General features: G+C 35.6%; 1 protein-coding gene across 2 annotated transcripts; it reads left to right on the forward strand.

The window, feature by feature from the left end:
• The first annotated feature begins 1,608 nt into the window (after window positions 1-1,608).
• On the forward strand, window positions 1,609-21,646 carry LOC306860286 (PAN2-PAN3 deadenylation complex catalytic subunit PAN2-like). Of its 2 annotated transcripts, none has more exons than XM_079401904.1 (26): window positions 1,609-1,687; window positions 4,178-4,478; window positions 6,541-6,710; window positions 6,912-7,032; window positions 7,449-7,526; window positions 8,336-8,606; window positions 9,564-9,909; window positions 11,049-11,145; window positions 11,383-11,502; window positions 11,729-11,848; window positions 12,835-12,963; window positions 13,063-13,262; window positions 13,344-13,495; window positions 13,583-13,689; window positions 14,135-14,233; window positions 14,493-14,575; window positions 14,653-14,794; window positions 14,910-15,047; window positions 15,137-15,196; window positions 15,325-15,415; window positions 15,872-16,029; window positions 16,121-16,264; window positions 16,550-16,729; window positions 16,806-16,899; window positions 17,497-17,688; window positions 21,078-21,646. In XM_079401904.1, exons 2-26 carry the CDS (start codon window positions 4,191-4,193, stop codon window positions 21,110-21,112), a joined length of 3,615 nt encoding a protein of 1,204 aa, XP_079258030.1. In that variant the 5' UTR covers window positions 1,609-1,687; window positions 4,178-4,190; the 3' UTR covers window positions 21,113-21,646. The 2 variants fall into 2 exon arrangements, with proteins under 2 accessions (XP_079258030.1, XP_079258031.1); XM_079401905.1 differs by having other exon boundaries at window positions 13,347-13,495; window positions 21,078-21,641.
• The last annotated feature ends 1,568 nt before the right edge of the window (window positions 21,647-23,214 follow it).

The following is a 23,214-nucleotide window of genomic DNA, read 5'->3' on the forward strand; positions in this document are numbered from 1 at the left end:
TTTCAATGCAAATAAATAAATAAATAACAAAAATGACAATGAATGAATGATGCATTTATATAGCGCTTTATTGTGTATAGCTGTACACCCAAAGCGCTTTACAATCATTTGGGGGTCTCTCTTCAACCACCAATAAATAAATAAAATTAAAAATGAACATATGCTTCGGCAGCATGAACTTTCCCCCTCCTCTTGTTATATGGCATAACGGACCAACTTGAAATGCTACAAAAAATGCTTTATTTAATTAGCCTTAAAGAGTTGCACCCCACCCCAAATGTCACTGAATTATTTACACACACACACACACACACACACACAGAAATTGTTTGTGTGTGTGTTTTATATTTTGATTTTACAATTTACATAAATTATGTTTTTACATTTCATTTGTTTATTGTATTTCTCACACTAGAATATTTTTCCTCTGGTTCTGCTGCTGATTGTGATGTTAGGTCAGATATGAGTGGAATTTTCTTGAAAATATTCTAACAAATATTATTAGTTAACTATTAAATTTGAAATGTAAAAGAATTGCCATCAACCAGTCCACAAAGGTGCTGTACTAAAAAAGAGGGCACAACAAAAGCGATTGGGGAAGTCTGATGATGTAATCATGAGTAACAGAATACATAGACCTACAGTAATACTGAACCATGCTATACTAACATAACTAACCTTGTATTGTTATATACAATTTTACAGCTCCAGGTCCAGCTATTTATATATGTATTTATATATGTATTTTTTTTTATTGATTGGTTGATGAGTTTCACATGGACTTGTTGTGAACCAAGGTATTTTTGGAGTATTCCTCTATTTTGCTGACAAACATCAGCATTAACTTAGAACTCTGCATTACATAGTTACAGGAATTTTCTTCCACCTCGACCAAGCACATATAAGATTCATGAGAATTTAAGGTGGTAAATCTCCTCTGCAGGTCTTCCCATTCACAAATGTTTCACCACTTCATTAACATTGTTGCTACATAACAAAACAATTCATCCATTATAACTGAAATGATAGAACTTCCAAAGCTGTAAATCCAATCATGTTTCTTAGAATCCTGAATGAGATAGTTCCCTCATCTGAAAGTTTTCTATTATGGGAGGAAGTGAGACTATGTCCACAATCCGTGCACACAGCAAGCGCAACATTTCTTCTTTCCTGAAGACAGCTCTGCTTGTAGTGATGTAAACATCTACCTTGACTGACCCTTAGCTGCTGCTGACTTTTTACAGCTTCTGGTCGTGTTTGTCTTCAAACTGTCCTACCTTACAGATCATCTCATCAATAAATAACCCTACCACATTTAAACTTGGGAAACCTTTCCAGACATTCATTTGACATGTCAGGGAAATGTTTAAGGTTTATTATTTGCTTGTGTTATTATCTGACCTATTAGAGACTGAGTTGTATTAACAAGAGCCTTTGTATTTTGGAGCCAACAGATCATGCAAGTTACATAATTAGCCTATATAATTTCTGTTTAGATAGATAGAGTGAGTGAGTGAGAGAGAGAGAGAGCGAAATCTAATGTTCTTAACTTAAATAATATTTTCATGTCAAACACGCTTAAATTGATGTTCCCGGATGCAGTTCGATCTAACCCGGAAGTGCGTGCTTGTTATTGTTTTGAATGAAGCGAGTAGTATGAGTATCCGAGGATAACCGTATTATAGAGGTATGAATTATCCTGTTAAATATTCACAATTCACATTTTAAGTCCCTTCCTGCTAGTTTGTTGAAAGAACTTTATAAACGAATTGAAATCCTGAGTTAGATCGTGCCATGCATAGAAAATGAATAACTTTTCTCCTTTATTCGGATGTATTTTTGCACGTGGATTTTAAAAGATTACGCTATAATCATTGTTTGTCTACATTGCGGTAGAATACCGGCAAACAGTCACACACTTAGATGCGATAACATTCCGTGTATTCACGATGTGTGCGACAGTATTGCTGTGTTTCAAAACCTAGTGAACTGCCTACCTAGACAGCAGTTTTAGGAAGCACTCATGTTGAACTCATGATGCCTAAAAATGCTGTCTAGGTAGGCAGCTAACTTGGTTTGTAAAAGCAGCATATGTAGTAAGTCTCCATGACAAATTAATTTAATTGTCTAAATGGGTGCCTTTCTCATTATGTTCATAAACTGTTGTGCCTTTGAAATGTCACAACGTTGACCGTTTTATAGTTTAGTTTAACCATTACTAACTTTCTAACTTTTTGTTTTCAAAAATGTATTTAGTGCCAATATTTATGGAAATATCCAGTTTTCAATAATCATTTTACTTGACAAACCTAGCAAATATTAGATAAATTGGTAAAAATAAATAAATAGTAAAATAATTTAAAAAATCTAGCATGTTTTCAGGGTAACATATTTTATACGATGCATCTTCAAGTCAATAAAATCTTATGTCACTAAAATTAAAAAAAATTGTAGAATAAATAATGTTAGCTTTTATTTCCATATTTTAAGGAGAACTTTGGATGGTAATAGGCTACAAATTCATTGCATTAAGAAGTAAGATGTAAATAATTATATCAAACAAACATATATATATATATATATATAAGTCTTTGGTTCTTTTAATTGTGATGATTTAGGCTCACATTTAACAAAAACCCACCAATTCACAATCTCAACAAATTAGAATACTTCATAAGAGACAAACATTTTTAGTTAATTGTTGGCCTTCTGGAAAGTATGTTCATTTACTGTATATGTACTCAATACTTGGTAGGGGCTCCTTTTGCTTTAATTACTGCCTTAATTCGGCGTGGCATGGAAGTGATCAGTTTGTGGCACTGTTGAGGTGGTATGGAAGCCCAGGTTGCTTTGATAGCGGCCTTCAGGTCATCTGCATTGTTGGGTCTGGTGTCTCTCATCTTCCTCTTGACAATACCCCATAGATTCTCTATGGGGTTCAGGTCAGGCAAGTTTGCTGGCCAATCAAGCACAGTGTAACACCATGGTCATTGAACCAGCTTTTGGTACCTTTGGCAGTGTGGGCACGTGCCAAGTCCTGCTGGAAAATGAAATCAGCATCTCCATAAAGCTTGTCAGTAGAAGGAAGCATGAAGTGCTCTAAAATTTCCTGGTAGATGGCTGTGTTGACTGTGGACTTCAGAAAACACAGTGGACCAACACCAGCAGATGACATGGCAGCCCAAATCATCACTGACTGTGGAAACTTCACGCTGGACTTCAAGCAACATGGATTCTGTGCCTCTCCACTCTTCCTCCAGACTCTGGGACCTTGATTTCCAAATGAAATGCAAAATTTACTTTCATCTGAAAAGAGGACTTTGGACCACTGAGCAACAGTCCAGTTAATTTTCTCCACAGCCCAGGTAAGACGCTTCTGACGTTGTCTCTGGTTCAGAAGTGGCTTGGTAGCCCTTTTCCTGAAGACGTCTGAGCGTGGTGACTCTTGATGCACTGACTCCAGCTTCAGTCCACTCCTTGTGAAGCTCTCCCAAGTGTTTGAATCAGCTTTGCTTGACAGTATTCTCAAGCTTGCGGTCATCCCTGTTGCTTGTGCACCTTTTCCTACCCAAATTCTTCCTTCCAGTCAACTTTGCATTTAATATGCTTTGATACAGCACTCTGTAAACAGCCACACCTTTCAGTAATGATCCTCTGTGACTTACCCTCTTTGTGGAGGGTGTCAATGTTCGTCTTCTGGACCATTGCCAAGTCAGCAGTCTTCTCCATTATTGTGGTTTCAAAGAACAAGAGATACCCGGAATTTATTCTGTAGGGATGGTTATTAATTGAAACTCAAATGTAAATATTCTAATATTTTGAGATACTGATTTTTGACTTTCATGAGGTGTAAACTCTAATCATCAAAATTAAAACAAAAAACTTTTGAAATGTTTTACTTTACATGCAATGAATCTAAAATATATGAATGTTTCACTTTTTGAAATAACTTACAAGAAAAAATTTACTTTTTCACGACATTCTAATTTATTGAGATGCACTTGTGTGTGTGTGTGTATATATATATATATATATATATATATATATATATATATATATATATATATATATACACACACACATGGAAAAACACAACAAAAAATTTTTTTGAAGTCATATAATTTTTAAGGGACACAAAAGGAACCCTTGACCCCATTTTCCTATCCCTCTAACCCAGCACCACCATCCTCATGATGAACTTTGAGGGTCTGGACCCTGGTTTGGGCGAGTACACGGCCGGCATGCATGGTGGCCTGGAGCCCGGTCTGGACTCTTCAATGGACCCGCGTCTCGACCCAGCGCTGCTGCAGGGCGTGGAGCTCGACCCCGATGCGCTGGCTGTTCCCGTGTCTGAATCCATGCACATAGTGGAGGGCATGTACTCGGAGTTGCACAGCGTGGCTGCTGAAGTTGGGATCCCTGTGACGACAACACATTTCGATCTGCAGGAGGAGCTGCTGTGGATGGGGAACCACCGGGTGAAGTGACAGATTTATTGCTGCATTTACGCTACCGGTCAAATTTTTGGAATAATTCAGATAAAAAAAAAAAAAAAGTTTTTCAAAGAGGTCTCTTATGCTCACCAAGTCTGCATTTAATTGAAAAACACTTATATTGTGATGTATAACTACAAATTAAAATTTTAATAATTATTTTAACATATTTCAAGATCTAATTTATTCCTGTGTTGGCAAAGCTGAATTTTCAGCAGCCATTGCTCTAGTATTTAGTGTCAAATAATCTTTCAGAAATTATTCCAATATGCTGATTTGGTACTTAATTATTATTGGGGCTAATTTATTAACAATGGTTCTTCTTATTATTAATACTTACAACAGTTTTTGCTGCTCTGTATTTTTGTGAAAACAGTGATATATAATTTTTTTTAGGATTCTTTGATTAATAGAAAGTTCAAAAGAATTGTTTATTTGAAATAGAAATCTTTTGTAACATTATAAATGTCTTTGCTGTCACATTTAATCAATTTAATGTGTTCTTGCTGAACAAAATATACATTTCTTCTTTTAAAAATAATTACCCCAAACTTTTGAATGACAGTGTATTTTTTGAGCAACAAATCAGCATATTAGAATGATTTCTTAAGGATCACGTGACACTGAAGACTGGAGAAATGGAAAATTCAGCTTTACCATCACAGGAATAAATTGCATTTCAAAATGTCAAAAAATAGAACACAGTTATTTTAAATTGTAATAATATTTCACTGTATTATGGTTTCACAAAAAAAAATCACAGTTATTCCAAACTTTTTTAATTAATATTTTTATTGAAGGAAGAACAGAGTGACGTATTACATACTCACAACTCACAGAACAAAAAACAAAAAAAAACAATGAATAATCTTAATAAATAAAAACAAATTCCAAAATGGTAAACCAAAATCTTGTTTTGATATTACAAACAGTGAGGAAATAATTGACATCATTGTTAGCCTATTGTGTCTGATTGTGTTATCCAGTTCAAAGTGCATTTCACTATTTATTTTAGTTTGGGGTAAGAGTTATGCCCTTTTCAAAATATGTAATCATTGGGTTTTTTGCGGTTCGTGCGCCGACAAACAGCGCAGCTGCGCTCACGGCGACCCGAGTTCGAATCCCGGCTCGTGGTCTTTTGCCAATCCCGTTCCCCTCTCTCTTCACCCAAAGCTTTCTTGTATACTCTGCATTGTCCTGTCCAATTAAAGGCATAAAAAGCCCATACATCTCTTTTAAAATAAGTAATCATTGGAATCCATACTGAATAAAAACGTTTGGTGGATCCTCTAAGAGAATATTTAATTTTCTCCAATTTCAAAAACCGCATCACATCACTTAGCCAGAGTGAATCTAAAAGTAGTTTACTTGATTTCAAGTCCAATGGTTTTGATAATGAACTTGAAAATATCTAAACAAGTGTGATCTTGGCAGATTGTATTTTGAGGAGAGTGTTGAATGGGGCAAAAACATTATAAATAAAAATATTGCTGAATTTGACAAGACCCAACTGTTGCCACTGACTGAAGACTGAGTCCAATAGCGCTGGAAGGAATAGGTGATTCTTGCAGATATAGGACTGGCTGTGGAGAAGTCTTTGAAACCAAAACATTGTGTAAATTGAAATCAAATCTGGAGGGTATTTTACTATGACTGGGCATTGAGTATACAATGAAATACAAATGGGCAATTTGAATAAAGCTAAAGCAGGAAGGGGTGATGAATTACAGGAATTATTATTCCAAACATTTGATCAGCCGTATAGTCATCTACTCAAATAATATGCAGAGCTGTAAAATGAATCAGTGTACCTAGCAAGTGTTTTCACCAAAAATTCTGCATAAATGGATACATGTTTCTATTGAAGTTGGGACATTTAAGGCTAACGTTTAATCTCGCTCCAAAAATTCAGCTGTGGTTTTGATAGCCATCGAATGCATCATCTCTGATGTACTTCCACATTGCGGTGATGTCACTTTATCCACAAGCATGAGCCACATTACTGACTTGTGTGTGTCTGTTTGTTCTTTCCTCGGTTTCATAACAGGGACATGCAAGTTCCTTCTTTCGTCCAACAATGGGCCGCTACTCCTCTTTCCAGGTGCACATGACTGATGATATTCGCCACATCCAGAGTATGGACACTGGGGTGCTGTTTCTGACCAAAAACAACCTCAAATGCCTCACCCGAGGAGGTTTAATTATGTTTGATTATACGTGAGTTGCACACCCACATATACTACTATGATCATTTGAAGATGTAAATGCAGGTATCATGTCCATACTAGCACTGCTGTGAGTCGGAAGCTCTCAACGCATAATGTCATGCAAATACTGTAATCAAAGGTTTTATTTGCTTATGCATGCCAATGTGTGGGTGTTCATTCATTCATTCGTTCATTTATTTATTTTTTTCAGAACGGAGGAGGGTGCTGACATGCACAGTTTGATTCTGACTGATAATAACACATTGTTAATGGGGGGTCTGCAGAACTATGTGGCCGAATTGGACCTCACAACAGTACAGGAAACACAAAAAGTAGGATGATACAATACTACTACAGTAATACTTTAAAACAAACTGTACCTGTTTTATATAGCATTTATTAATGAACGTTTTAAAAAAAATAAAAATTAAAGAATAAAGGTTCAAATGAAATGTACATTTATAGTTATAAAATTAATATTGTTTTAATCATTTAATGATTTTTAAAGATGATTGAATAAATAAATGAATGGAATTTATAAAATAATGATAAATTATATATATGTATATATTCTAAATAAGTATATATAGAAAAAAGTTTTCATTTTATTATCTTTATCATTTATGGCTTTTGTGGGATATTTCTTAATGGGAATTTTACACCTATCTATAATAGATTAGAGGATGTTTCAGTATTAAAATAGTACTGAAGGTCTTTTCCTGACATTTCATTTCCACTGTCACTTTAGTTTACTGTTGAGGTGCCTGGAGTCGCCATCATGAGACAGTCCAATCGCTTCTTCTTTTGTGGTCACACATCTGGCAAGGTGAGTGAAGGAGTAAAACGAAAATGGATGTGGAACAAATTGTTTCCTCCTTTCGATTTTCCTGCAGAATAGAGGGATGTTGTGTGTGAAAAGTTTTGCTCTGAGCTAATGTGGGAACATGCTGCCTACACTTTAGCTTTAAACATGGGTAGAATACATAGGGCTTTTTCGTTTTGTGCTTTCACACATTCTTAATTTGTTCACAGGCTGATCAGTTCAGACTATTTGGTAGTTGAAATTTTCAGCTTGTCTACAAAATTAAGTGGAAGAATTATGTATATAATATGCATGGATCCATCTGTCTCACTATAACAACTTATATGGTGGTTCATTGAAAAACATGGAAAAAGATTTTAGTATTTTGTTAGTAAATGCAGTTAATTTCATTTTCCAGCATATTGCCATTTATTTAAATATATATATTTTTAAAGGTTTTTTTTTTTTTTTTTACATTTCTGTATGTGGCTTATATATATATATATATATATATATATATATATATATATATATATATATATATATATATATATATATAAATAAACTGAGAACAAAGCTAAAAGATGGTGACCATATTCTGCATCTAAACTTATAGCATATAAAATAGATATTTTCCCTTATAAATTTTAACCTTATTTTCTGGCATAGATTTATGGATAACAAAAGATGACATGAATTTTTTTTTTCAAATGCATTCATTTATATGTATAACCTTATATAATCTCTGCAGTATGTAGTAAAATATATAGCAATCAACATTAATTCAATCTCTTCATTGTCATTTGTGAATTTGTGTCAATTATTTGCCATAGATGTCTCTGCGTGATCTACGCACATTTAAAATGGAGCACGAGTTTGACGCGTTCTCTGGCAGCCTGTCTGATTTCGACGTACATGGTAACCTGTTGGCAGCGTGTGGCTTCTCGAGCCGTGGCCTGAATGGACTGTCATGTGACCGGTTTCTCATGGTGTACGACCTGCGCATGATGAGAGCCATCACCCCACTGCAGGTCCACGTGGACCCCCTTTTCCTCCGCTTCATCCCCACATACACCTCCCGCCTGGCTATCATTTCACAAACAGGTATGATGCATGGACGTGTATGTCACGAAGGTGGTAGTACTGGTGGTATTTACCTAACTGTTGTCACTAAAAGGAGAACTTTAATGGTAATTCGCTGAATAAAATACTATGAAAAATGAGATGGGATTGGTGTGGCTGCCACACCCAAGTCAGCTGCTAACTGTCCCTGATGTGTTGAAGAAATGTTGGGGGATTTTTGTTTGCAACTTGCAAAGTATTTTAATCATCCAGTAGTGGTCTTCTTTGGATTACCGTTGTTGTTCCCAGCCTCACGTTTAATCTAGTTCTTTTCTGCTGAAGCTTACTGATGTTATTGCAGTTTTTCAGCATTCAAAAGTCCCACCTTACTTTCATTTCCCCTTTGGTGGTTGTCATGTTGTCCACATAGATTTTCAGTCGGTGGGTCACATGAACAAATCATGCTGAAGGTGCTAAACAGCATTCCAGACATGTATTACAAAGTACTTGGCTTGAAAACATTGGCTCAGCATTTTTAATGCATTTAACATAATGTGTAATGTGTTGTATTTTCAAGTAGAAAATGAACAAAATATAGGCGGATTTTGATTTTATAAAAAAAAAAGAGAGGGAAAAGAAATGTTGAGTGTTTTTAAAGATTTCAGGTTAAACATAAAATCGTTATTTATTAATTATATTGTGAATAAAACATAAAAGATAATAATTATTAATAAAATTTTATAAGAACATTTTAATAAAAAAAACTGATGAAAAGGTCTCTTGCTCTTGACTTAGAAGTTGAGTCGGACATCCGATTTGAAATAAGCACTGTATTTACTTTTTGGTTCATTATTTTTAAATACACATATATACAACATAGATTTGCTAATTAGTAATTGTAGTCTGGTTTAAAAAAAATCTAATCTTTCTAATATAGCTAATGATTATCTTTTTGTCACTGAGATCTTGATGTGTGAGTCTGTCTCTTTGTGTCTGTAGGTCAGTGTCAGTTCTGCGAGCCCACCGGCCTGGCCAATCTGGCTGATATCTTCCATGTCAACACTGTGGGGCAGCTGCTGATGAGCTTTGACGTGTCCTCCAGCAAACAGGCGCTCTCCTTTGGGGACTCTGGTGGCTGTGTGCACCTGTGGTCCAGCGCCCCAGAGGTGTCCTTTAACAGTTACTCCAGGGAGACAGAGTTAGCTCTACCCTGCCTGGTGGACTCCCTGCCCCAGCTGGACTGGAACCATGAGCTCATGCCTCTGTCTCTTCTGCCCATGCCCCTCACCAGTACCGAACCCCTGCTCTCTGATTGGTCCACCTCCCTTATCACGCCCAGCCCCAGGTATGACAACACCTCGTATATACACTAGGGTCAGTAAGATATTTTAATGTCTTTGAAAGAAGTCTCACAAAAGCTGCATTTATTTGATCAAAATACAGTAAAAACTGTTTTATTGTGAAATATTATCACAATTTTAAAAAAACATTTTTCATTTTAATATAGTTTATTTCTGTGAGGGCAAAGCTGAATTTTCAGCAGCCGTTAATCCAGTTTTTACCGTTTTAATATGACAATATGCTCAAGAAACATTTAAAATTATTATTTAAAATTATTATTATTATTTATCAACAACATTGAAAACCATTTTGGTGCTTCATATTTTTTGGGGATTTGATGACTACAAACAAACAGCATTTATTTGAAATACATTTTTTTTTGTAACATTGTAAATTCTTTACTGTCAATCTTGATATATTTAATGCATCCTTACATCAAGCTTTTGAACAGTTGTGTATATGTAAATATTTTAAAATAAGTAAAAGATGTAGTGTGTGAAGATACATTGAGATGAAGTGCTATTTTATATCAATGTCATATGTATTATTACATTCATTTTGTTATGCAACTATTTATTTAGATTTTGTTCATATCAGATGTAAACTTAAGTCATGTTTTTAATCCAATTGTGTCCAAACATTTTTTTTTTGGCTGTCCAATTACATTATGAGTCAAAAAAAGAGAGAAAAATTGCAGCTGATATTTCTTTGGAAATTGAAAATTGAGCATATTGCATTGTGAGAAGCAGTATTCAAATATTTGTTCCTTTGTATACTGCAAATTTTGGCAAATGTAGTAGGTCATCTGGGTATTCTATGCATACATACAGTTTGCATATTTTGTACAATATACATTCTATATTTTGCAGAAAATCATAGAGTGTTAGGGTAGTATGGTATTCTGCACAGCCCCTGTTTTTGAGTGTTATTGTGTAATACTGCCCTCTGCAGTATGTCTCAGGCTAGGTCATGATCCTGTGTCATAGACCTGGATCTATTGTTTAAATTTTAGCAAAAATATATTTGGTAGCTTTACATTTTTTAGTCATGCTACTTTCATTTACAGTTTTAATATAAATTCCCTTATCAAATGACATGCTATATGGTGATTAGTTAATGTGAATGTGTTCTTTTCACTCTCAGACAGGCCCCTCCGGTAGATCCAGAAATTCTTAGGACTATGAAAACTGTGGGCTTTATTGGATACGCCCCCAATCCTAGAACCCGTCCCAGAAACCAGGTAAACTCAACAGATTTGAAAGATTTCAATGGTTTCAGCATCACTAAATGTGTAAAAATGGTAAACAACTATTAAGACAAAGACTTTCCATATGCTGTAAGAGGGAAGTCCTGTCTTACAGTAATGTAGCTGATCTAGTATCTCTGGTATGTTATTTGACAATGTGTCAATCATTTCAGTGCAGTAATGCTGTCCAACCAGTAATTTCTTTATGCTTTTTGTCTCTGTTTTTGCCAGGTTCCTTATAAGATTAAAGACACAGAACTTGAGTATGACAGCTATAATCAGGTCCCGGAATCTCCTATTGGTCGAGATGAGGAGCCACATCTTTACATGATTCCAAAGAAATACAGGAAGGTAGTGATCAGCCATTGTTGTGCATAATTCTATGATCTTTGGTGATAATTATGTACTACTCGAGCTATTTTGTCCATTACAAATGTTGGCATGCAGGTTATGTTTAGATGAGATAATGTTAAATGTATTGTTTTTAGAACAAAAACTGAGCTGTTTGTATACTATTTAAGACACCTGAGATACTGGGTTTAGACTGTTCTGATTATGTGGCACATGTTTATGTCAGGTCACCATTAAATATTCCAAACTGGGACTGGAAGACTTTGATTTTAAGCACTATAACCGGACTTTGTTTGCTGGTTTGGAGCCTCACATACCCAACGCTTACTGCAACTGCATGATCCAGGTGAAAATACTATTTTTACTGCATTTATAGTTTTATACTGAATATATTATATGTGACCCTGGACCACAAAACCAGTCTTAAGTCGCTGGGGTATATTTGTAGCAATAGCCAAAAATATGTTGTATGGGTAAAAAATTGTTGATTTTTCTTTTATGCCAAAAATCATTAGGACATTGAGTAAAGATCATGTTCCATGAAGATATATTGTAAATTTCCTACTGTAAATACACTGAACAAAATTATAAACGCAACACTTTTGTTTTTGCCCCTTTTTTCATGAGCTGAATTCAAAGATCTAAGACTTTTTCTATGTACACAAAAGGCCTATTTCGTTCAAATATTGTTCACAAATCTGTCTAAATCTGTGTTAGTGAGCACTTCTGCTTTGCCGAGATAATCCATCCACCTCACAGGTGTGGCATATCAAGATGCTGATGAGACAGCATGATTAATGCACAGGTGTGCCTTAGGCTGGTCACAATAAAAGGCCACTCTAAAATGTGATTTTGATATATTTTTAAATATATCAAAACTTAATTTTTGATTAGTAATATGCATTGTTAAGAACTTCATTTGGACAACTTTAAAGGCGATTTTCTCAATATTTTGAATTTTTTTGCACCCTCAGATTACAGATTTTCAAATAGTTGTATCTCGGTCAAATATTGTCCGATCCTAACAAACATACATCAATGGAAAGCTTATTTATTCAGCTTGTATAAATCTCAGTTTTGAAAAATTGACACTTATGACTGGTTTTGTGGTCCAGGGTCACATATATAATATTAAATGTATTAAATGGTGACACATTTATTCTGATTCATAGTTATACACATTAAAATGTATTTGCCTGATATATGCTGATTCCTCTAAAAAGTCCTTGGAATTTTTATTGCTCTCTACAGAATTTTAGGAATGCTCAACTTTCACTTTGTTCCAGTTCTCTGGAATTCTGCTAATAATTATTTCTGTGTATGCTGTGGCAGGTGCTGTACTTCCTGGAGCCAGTCAGGTGCCTGGTTCAGAATCATTTGTGTCAGAAGGAGTTCTGTCTGGCCTGTGAGCTGGGATACCTTTTTCACATGCTGGACTTGAGCAGAGGAGACCCCTGCCAGGTACACTAACAATCAATTAAATCAGAATTCATCCCCAGCTGTATCAGTGCTTTCAGAGCATATGCACATACACAAAGCTCTTGTTTGTTTTCTTAACAGGCCAGTAATTTTCTCCGGGCTTTCCGGACAATCCCGGAGGCGTCGGCGTTAGGTTTGATCCTGGCTGACTCTGATGAGCAGACAGGGAAAGCCCGTCTAGGCCGTCTCATCCAGAGCTGGAATCGTTTCATTCTTGCACAGCTGCATCAGGAAACACTGGAGCAGGAAGGGCCGCAGGCATACAGAGGAGCCAGCAGCAGGTGTGGAACATCATTCTTGAATTCAGTGCAATAATTTACACACGAACAGAGTTGAGTACAATTTAGGTTTTGTCTCCAAAGCAGCACGCTGGGTTCCTCAGGGGAGTCTGTGATTGGCCGGTTGTTTGGCTGTGAAGTTGAGAACAGCAGTTTGTGTCGCTGTGGAAAGGAGACGGTTCGCTCGTCCTTGACTCTGCTGTTTACCATGCATTACCCTGAGCAGAGCTCTCTAGGTCAGAACCACCAAACATTCACACATGCATACGTCTTCTTTTATAAACTGAATTAATTAATTAAATGATCTCTTTGGTTTTTGACAGATAAGATGATAGAGGAATATGACTTTGCTGAAATCCTAAAGAAGAGTATATGTCTGGAACAAAGCACACAGGCCTGGTGTGACAACTGTGAGAAATACCAGCCAACAGTAAGTTTTTATACACCTATCTATATATACACATTCAAAATGTTAAAAAAATTGGGGTCGGTTGGATTTTTATTTGGAAAGAAATAATTACTTTTTTCAGCAAAGATGTATTAGATTGAAGGCTATTACAAATAAATGCTGTTTACACTGAATTTTTAACATTGATGATAATAACAATAAATATTTAACTCCAAAACAGCATATTGGAATGATTTCTGAAGGATCATGTGACACTGACTTTTAAAATATATTAAAATAAAAAAACAGTTATTTTAAATTGTAATAATATTTCATAATTTTACTGTTTTTACTGTATTTTTGATCAAATAAATGCAGCCTTGGTGAGCAGAAGAGACGTACTTCAAAAACTCGTTTAAAAAAATCTTACCAAATACCAACCAAAAGTGTAAAAGCACAAAATACTAAATATTAATGCATTTTTTAGGTGCAGACCAGGAACATTCGCTGTCTGCCTGATGTTCTGGTAATCAACTGTGAGGTGAACAGCGCTAAGGAGGCAGAGTTCTGGAAAGCACAGACCGAGGTTAGACCCATATCCCCTCCTGTTGCCAGGGTATATAGCCATGCATTTATAGAATTCAGCCATAAATCCACCCTTAAATATCCTCTAATGCTTTACACATCCGATCGAGTCATTACTTAAAGATGTCTTTGTTATATGATATTTTTCTGTCGTATGACAGTAACATATGTCAGTGGTGTATTAGCAACGCAACAGCCTGTTCATTCAGCTGATCTGTCTTAAATTTTCCTTTCATTCATTTTTTTTTTTTTGTTAACAGTATACATACAACAAAGCTCTAAAGAAAGAAGCAGCTGAACCTCCGAAACCCAAAGAGCCTTTACCGACAGAATGGTGTTTAGAGTAAGTGTGCTGATTGTAGAAACGCATCTGTTGATATAAAATTTTTTATATTATAATAATATATATATATTGTACAGGGAAGAGCTGTGCAACGTGGAGGGCTTGACCTTTGACACTCAAGCAGAGGACATGAGGCATGTGTGGATCCCTCTCGGTCTAAAGATGTGCATCAGTAAGGCCCAGGGCCTGGAGGTCAGCAGCCTGTCTGCGGGAGAGGAGGTGAGGAACACCTTTGTCACTGTTTCAAAGGGTCAACTTCATTAACCACATCAAGATTTGTCATACCTGGGAAAGATGACTCTTGAATTTTTTTGGGTCTTGTTACTTCTCATAGCTGACTGAAAGTGAAGAGGCAGAAGGAGCATCTGTCTATGACCTGGTCGTCACCGTATCTCATATCCAGGATGCTCGGACCGGAGGAAACCTGATAGCACATATCAAAGTGGGCGAGACCTACCATCAAAGGAAAGAGGTGTGAGCGAATCTTTAAAGTACTTGCTAGATTTTTGACTTAATATGTTGGACATAAGGCACGAACTGTGTTTTCTGTCTTTCTTTCAGGGAGTAACACATCAGCAGTGGTATCTGTTCAATGATTTTCTGATTGAGCCTATTGACAAGGTAAAAATACCTAACATCAGGCAAATTCCAACTTTTACAATTATGAAAAGACCCCATGTGTACTCGCACAGTGAGTTCTCTAAATGCGTCATATGTGACCCTGAATTGTATTGCAATGTCTCCATTAGGCTGAATCAGCTCAGTTTGATGTGAACTGGAAGGTTCCTGCTGTACTTTACTACGTCAAGAGGAACTACCATCCCAAGTATGATTTGCGAAGTATGTGATCATTCATCTCACAGAATGTACTTTTGGTCTTCTCACTAAAATGTATCAGTGCTATCACAAAAATGTTATAAAGTTTGAAATTTATTAAGACGATGAACATTTATAAAATGCATACACTACTGTTCAAGAATGTAGGGTCAGGTTTTTTTTTTTTTTTTAACAGAGATGCATTGAATTGATTAAAAATTAGAATAAAGTCATTTGTTACATAAAAATGCTTTTCTTTTGAACTCCATGACAAACAACTTTTAGCAGCACAACTATTTTCAACATTGAAAATAACAAGAAATGTTTCTTGAGCATCAAATTAGCATATTAGAATGATTTCTTGTCAAGTTGTAATAATATTTCACAACATTATTTCACGACTGTATTTTTGATCAAAGAAATGCAGCCTTGATGAGCATCTGTTTTAATTATTCCTGCATCTTCTCCATTTCCTCCTAGTTAAGAACCCTATTGATGCCAGCGTTCTGCTGACGGAGGCCTCGTTGGCACGGAAACAGAGGAAGAGTCACGCCACCTTCATACCTCTAATGGTGAGCGAGATGCCGCAGGCTGCAGACCTTGTTGGATTGGATGCAGAATTTGTCACGCTCAACCAGGTCAGTGGGAAACACTTTAATGTTCTATAATTACTGACATTTTTATTCCTACTCCAAATATTTAATGCTTTGTGTGTTGCTGCTTGAACAGGAAGAGGCAGAACTGCGCAGTGACGGGACCAAGTCCACCATTAAGCCCAGCCAGATGTCTGTTGCTCGTATCACATGCGTGAGAGGCCAGGGACCCAATGAGGGAGTGCCGTTCATTGATGACTACATATCCACACAGGAACAGGTCATAAATCAGTAGAATCATTTTACATGTAACTCACACAATAAGGAAATTACCTTTTGAAATCATCAGGACCTTTTAATGACCTCAAAGTGAGAACCACAGTTTTATGCTTTATCAGATGAGATGTGTTATCTGTTAGTGTCACTTGTGACAATGAATATTTTTGAATCATTTAATTGTAAGGTGAATCACGGGAAATAACTATTACTGTACTAGTGACTTCCAAACTTTGTGTTGGGAAAAACCTTTCTGCTTCTTACTAGTTTAACCTCTTTGGATGTACAGGTGGTGGACTACCTGACCCAGTACTCTGGAATCAAACCTGGAGACCTGGATGCAAAGATTTCCTCTAAACATTTGACTACTCTGAAATCTACATATCTGAAATTGCGATTTCTTATCGACACTGGCGTTCGCTTTGTCGGCCACGGGTTACAGAAAGATTTCCGGGTCATAAACTTGATGGTGAGTTGAATTTTTGTGAGTTAATGTTTTATTTAGTATGTGGAAGTGTTTAAATTGTAACCCCTCGCATTTTTAGGTTCCAAAAGAACAGGTGATTGACACCGTCTACCTCTTCCACATGCCTAGGAAACGAATGATCTCTCTACGTTTCCTCGCGTGGTACTTTCTCGGTAGGTTTCTTGCTTAAGGGTCATTCCGTGTCAAATCAACCAAATTTCAAAAACTTCCCCAGCTCAAATGTTTGATTTTGCTAATATTTTTTCTGAAGAAAGACTGACATGTATAGTGATGAAAGCCAAAATATTTAATGTTATGGATGAATATTTACAGAGTAATCCACTACTTTGTAGAGGGGGGTCAAAATGACAAATTTCACCTGAGATTCAGAGCCAAATAACAAGGGGCTAAAATGACTTCAGAAAGATGGCAGCACCATAATGTTATTTTTACACAGATAGGTCTGTTAGTAAAATCTGTTGACTTTAGCAATCTTTGTTGCATTATGTGCCAATGGTGACAAATTTTTTGGATTCAACAAAATAGTGGATTACTCAGTAAATATTTATCCATGACATTTAATATTTTGGCTTTCATCACTATACATGTTTGTCTTTCTTCAGAAAAATATTAGCAAAATCAAAAATTTGAGCCAGGGACCTCTGGTTGAGTTGACATGGAATGACCCATAAACTCTCCCTTATCTCATGACCTCATATGTAATTTTCTATGTATCAGTGTTTAAGGGCAATTTGTGGCTATTTGTTTAGATCTGAACATTCAGGGTGAAACTCACGATAGTATCGAAGATGCACGGACTGCCCTACAGTTGTACAGGAAGTATTTGGAACTGAGTCATAACGGAGGACAAGAAGAGTTCCGGAAGGTTCTCAAGGCTCTCTATGAGAAAGGACGCAAGCTAGACTGGAAAGTTCCAGACATTGACTCTGCAGATGGTCAAGGTAGCCCAAAAAGTACAAATCACTGACAAGGCAGTGAGATTATTTTATGTAATATATATTAGTGTGTGTGTCTGTATATAACAGGCATTAAACAAGTAATAATTGGCTTTTCAATTGTTTAAAAAAAAAGTTTTGCAACGCATTCACAGTTGAGCGATATAGGTTTGTCAAATGCAGATATAAATGTCCTTTAAGTTAATTTATTGCTAAAATACTATATGGCCCGGTTTCACAGACAGGGTTTAGCTTAAGCCAGGACTAGGCCTTAGTTAAATTAAGATATTTAAGCAGCTTTTATAAAAATGCCTTGGAAGAAAACGTTACTGGTGTGCATCTTGAGACAGATCAGTGGCACTAACATATTTTAATCAGAGGTGGAAAGTAACGAGTTACATTTACTCGCTTTACTGTAATTGAGTAGCTTTTTTGTGTACTTTTTTTAAAAGTAATTTTTAAAATCTGTCATTTTACTTTTACTCAAGTATATTTTGTTTGAAAATATCTCGACATCACCCCTTTGCAAGCATGTAGAGGTAAGGTAAATAACGTTATAATTGCATCATTGCATTGGTGGTTAAAATGAAGCTTTGACAGTTTAGCAAAAGGTTTTGCACAAATTAGCCATAAAGACAGTGGTGCAGCAGGGTGTGCGATAATATCGTAGTTATTGTTTTAACGATGTGCGATTTGACATTATCAGTTATGCCAAAAACCAAACAAAACACTCCTACAGAGTGCCGTGAAGTCTAGTAGATTAGACTAGTGCGCGCGCATTGGGAGTGTGTTTCACTGCGTGATTGTTAAAATGCATTTAAAATAATCACAAAATTGAAGATATAGGGGCAGAAAATGTATATTTATATAATTTCATATAGTAAATCAATATCACACGAAGAGTGACGTTTATTTATCCAAAAATCAGCGTGATTACATATAGATTTTTTTTTTACAACAAGTTAATTAAGAGACTTGCCTTTTAGACACCATATTGCCTGTTTATGCTCTATTTCGACAACAAAAATAATTCCAAACACAGCCACCAAAGCACAGTATTGCGTCACTGAGCAAATGACAGTGATTCGTTCCTGAATGAATCAACTGTTTAAATGATTCGGTTCAAGAGGACTCACTTATTAATAGTGACTTGCTGACACCTACTGGCGGTTTTAATTTCACATTTAAAGTATCTTATATTATTTAAATAATTTCAAATATCAGTATTTATATCAGTATGTCATATATCGCAACATTATTTCTGCATTTGTAACTGCAGACTAAATGCATTCATGTCCTGCATTAAACAGTCTGTAAATGCATCTAAATGCCTCTTCAGATGAAGCTTCTGTGTTTCCTCTGCATTGCAAAGATGAATTTTGTTGATACGGATTTAATTTGCCTGGTAACAGCCCAAATGTCTTATTATTCTAAATAACTGATTCCTTTAATTAAAAGCAACTAGTTTGAGATTTATAGGCCTATCCCAGGGGTGTCAAACTCAGTTCCTGGAGGGCTGCAGCCCTGCAGAGTTTAGTTCCAACCCTGCTCCAACACATATACCATCTAGTTTTCAAATAAGCCTAAATGATTAGATTAGCTGGATCAGATGTGTTTAACTAGGGTTATATCTAAACTGTGCAGGGCTGTGGCCCTCCAGGAACTGAGTTTGACAGCCTTGGCCTTTCCCATTTTTGCCCCCTCCCACTGTTAAAATGTAACGAAGTAATTTTTACTCTGAGTTTAAATTAGGTACTTTGTACTTAAAGGTGCCATAGAATGAAAAACTGTCTTTACCCTGGCATATTTAAATAATAACAGTTCTGTACATGGAAATGACATACAGTGAGCCTCAAACACCATAGTTTTCTCCTTCATATGTAAATCTCGTGATTAAAAAAGACCACTGAAAAACAGGCGAATCAGAACATAACACCGACAACAGTCGGGATCACTACGCCCCCAACATTTGCATAAACCCGCCCTTGTTCTAAGCCGGCCGAACCATCAGCTCTGCAGGTATTGTAAATAAACAAGCGCGGACAACAGCGAAAATAACAAAATAAATGTTATGTTCCAGGCCGTGCAGGGGGTGTGAAGTGCAGGGATGGGTTGGTGTCTGTATTCAGAAAGGCACAGAAAGCAAATAACGCGAGCCACTAAAAGGACATGGTTAGCTCCTTGCTAGCGGTAGCCTGTTACAGTACATAAGATTTCACTCTCAGTAAGGAGAGATGAGGATGATGGCGAATGATTTACAGATCCTGAGCACCACTGACAAGCATCTGATCTTGTGAAATGTGTGGTAAGTACTGTTGCTCCATAATGTAAACATAGTTTGTGTGATCGCGTCTCTTGAAAGTGAACTATAACGCGATCGATGGATCGTTCAAAAGCAGTTTCAATGCCTCGCATATTAATAACGGCCAATCAGAGCAGAGCTCATTATTATTCATGACCCTGCCAAATAAGCCAATAACAGACCGTTTCATTCTAGGGAGAAATCCTAGGGTTGTAAATGGACATGTAAAATCGTTTCTGGAGATTTTTTGCCCTTACCTAAGCCACATACCTTCTGTGTAGAATACTGTATGTTAATGTTAAAATACTGTATCAATGCATTCTATGGCACCTTTAAATACAAGTAAAAGTACCAATCTAAAAATCTACTCAAGTAAAAGTAAAATTTCATTAAGGTAATGGTACTTTTACTAAATAAAATATTTTCGTACTCTTTCCACCTCTGTTTTTAAGATATGTCAGAGCAAGATATTTTTAGTTGAGACAGCTCAAACACGCATTTTAGTCTGGGACTAGCCTTGTCTGTGAAACCGGGGGGGTATGTGTGTATGTATATATAAAATGAAATGCACACTAATTTTATATAATATTACCCATAAACAAGGCTGTCAGTAGATTTTGTAACTAACACAATGAAGAGGAGTAGTTCACACAAAATGAATGGGTGCCGTCAGAATGAGAGTTCAAACAGCTGATAAAAACATATCAATAATCCACAAGTGATAAATACGACTCCAGTCCATCAAATTCATCTTGGATGGCCTCGGGGTGATTAAATAATGAACAAACTTTCATTTTTGGGTGAACTGTTCCTTTAAAATAAGTAAATTTTTAGCACATTTCCATTGTTAGGTAAACTATTCCTATTTGCCCAAGAAGGCCAAATATTGGCCAAATACTGGCCAGTTAATCATCCTGAATAGTAGCTGTGTCTATCTTTTATAATTGCAAAAACTGAAATATTTCAATTTAACTGTATAACAAAGCTTGTGCGTATAATTAATTTTTTTTTAATCATATTCATTTGTTTGTTTGTTTTTGTACAATTTTAACATGTTGTTTGATGAACTTCCGATGCTCTTTTCCCTTTGCAGGTACAGCTGTGTTTCCCTCTGTGATGGGGTTATGATTAGACCGGTGTTAGTTATATTTCTGCCAAACGGATGCCAGCTCAGTAGTCATTCCTTGTACAGCCTTTCAGTTCTCCTCTAACAGCTCTTGAGCTCATTATCATTAGATGGTAAATCTGAAATAAGGCTTGTTATACTGTGTTATAGAAATGTCTGTTTTGTTATGAAAAAACTGTTGGAATCAAAGGAAATGTTAAAACTTTTCGTCATGTCAGGGTTTTCTCCACTGCTTTGTGTAGCCTGTAAGTGGTGTTAAGAAGAATATGCATAAGGAACAGGGAAAAAAAATGTTTTCAGGACTGAGACCCGCTTCAAAACTCATTAACCAAGTGTTTGTTTGCTCGTGTTTGACTCCACGGTGGCTTTTTCACCAAGGTATTTATGTTGTCAAAAACTGTACTTATACAGAATATGAATTACTGCACAAAGAATATGAATTAAGCGGTCAATGGATTTACAGTGTTATTTTTTATATTGTAACTATGATGTACACTTTCATAATGTGGCAGCTGAATAAAGACTTTGGATAAATCTTTGAGTCTATTTTAAAGCTCATAGACTTTTATATAGGCTGGGTGTATTATTTCAGCAACTTTAATAGCATTATGGGAAACTATTATTTAAAAATACTGAGGGCTAGTGTTGTCTCAAAGTAAAAAGAAAGTTCACTCTGTTTATGTAAGGTATGTACTCAGATAAATGAGTATAAATAAAATGCTATTAGAACACATAAAAACAGCAAGGATGCATTTAATTAAAAAAATCACAAAAATGAATAAAGCCATATATATAATTCATATTCATTTACTCTGCCTTAAAATATTTAATTAGCCGAATATCGCTCTTGTGAACAGCACATCTGCTCACAAATGATATTGATATTTGATTTGGGAGTGAATAATTATCTTAATATGGCTCTTCTCCAATGAAAGAGTCAAACTGTTCTGACAATTTAGAAATGAAATGATCTGAATTTCAATACTTTGTGAAAATCAGCAGTTTAAAAACTTTTTAGTAATAATTTATTATTGTAAACTTTTTATACATGATCATACTGCTTATGATCTTCAATTACAATTCAAAGTTTAACACTGTTCAGAGTTATTAGCCAGACCATCTTCTTAAATTCAGCTCCGGTTTGCCTGGCTGGTGGGGAGCTGTAAGTGATGGAAATATTTTTAGCCTTGACACTCTTGAGTTGACAACAATGATGTATTATTTCTGTCCTACTGATTAAACAATGCATGGATGCCTTACCAGCAAATATAACTCTGCGGTCGAAAGCGTATACAGACATTTATCCAGTTTGTTATATTTATTTTCCTAGACTAGTCTGTACTTTTCCATACTGCAAACAAACATTGCACATTAAAGCACAATATTTAGTTGAAGACTCTTCAGTCTTGTGTATTTTATTTAACCTATTTTTCTTACAAATCTTATGTGTATTTCTGGAATAAGAACTACTATTTGCTAAGCAAGAAAATATGAACACATTTATTTCTACTCAAAGGTCCCGAGTTTGTTGTTAGTAGTTTTATAACAGGGTGAAAACTAGATGTGAGGAATGCATATATATTATATAAGACAACAATATGCATTTACTGCAACCTTGCTTTAAAATTCTTCATTTAATGCAATAATATATATTGTTTTTAATAGCATTCTTTTCCACTGAAAAAGTGACAGCTCTTATTTTGTTAAATTAAAATAAATGCTAAATTTACATTCTATACACACTATGAATAACAAAATAGCATTATGTTGTTCATTTTCATTATCCAACTTCTAAATGTAAATATAATGTTAAAATATGTGTTTAAAGTAATATTATAAAATATAATACTTGGATATTTTTGATGTATTATTTTAGGTTCTAGCATAATTATTATAAATACATTATTTACACTTACTGAGCTTCTTCAATGAGCAGTTACCGACAGCAATAACATAATTTCAAGAACAAATACACAAATGATGCTCTTACATCAGTTTCTAACGAGACTTCACCGGATGTTATTTTGCACGTACATTTACTTGCTGGAGACTAAAACGCTCATCGTGAAATGGAAACAATTTTAGAAAAGCATTTCTCATTTCA

Source organism: Barbus barbus (assembly GCF_936440315.1).
Source record: "Barbus barbus genome assembly, chromosome: 41".
In the NCBI taxonomy this organism is placed as follows: Eukaryota; Metazoa; Chordata; class Actinopteri; order Cypriniformes; family Cyprinidae; genus Barbus; species Barbus barbus.

Excerpts from the sequence above, each read along its gene's own strand:
- LOC306860286 (XM_079401904.1), top strand. The coding sequence starts at position 4,191 with ATGATGAACTTTGAGGGTCTGGACCCTGGTTTGGGCGAGTACACGGCC. Across the intron at positions 12,964-13,062 it reads GCAGAGGAGACCCCTGCCAG|GCCAGTAATTTTCTCCGGGC; the intron begins GTACACTAACAA and ends TTTTCTTAACAG. Across the intron at positions 15,197-15,324 it reads TGATTGAGCCTATTGACAAG|GCTGAATCAGCTCAGTTTGA; the intron begins GTAAAAATACCT and ends TGTCTCCATTAG.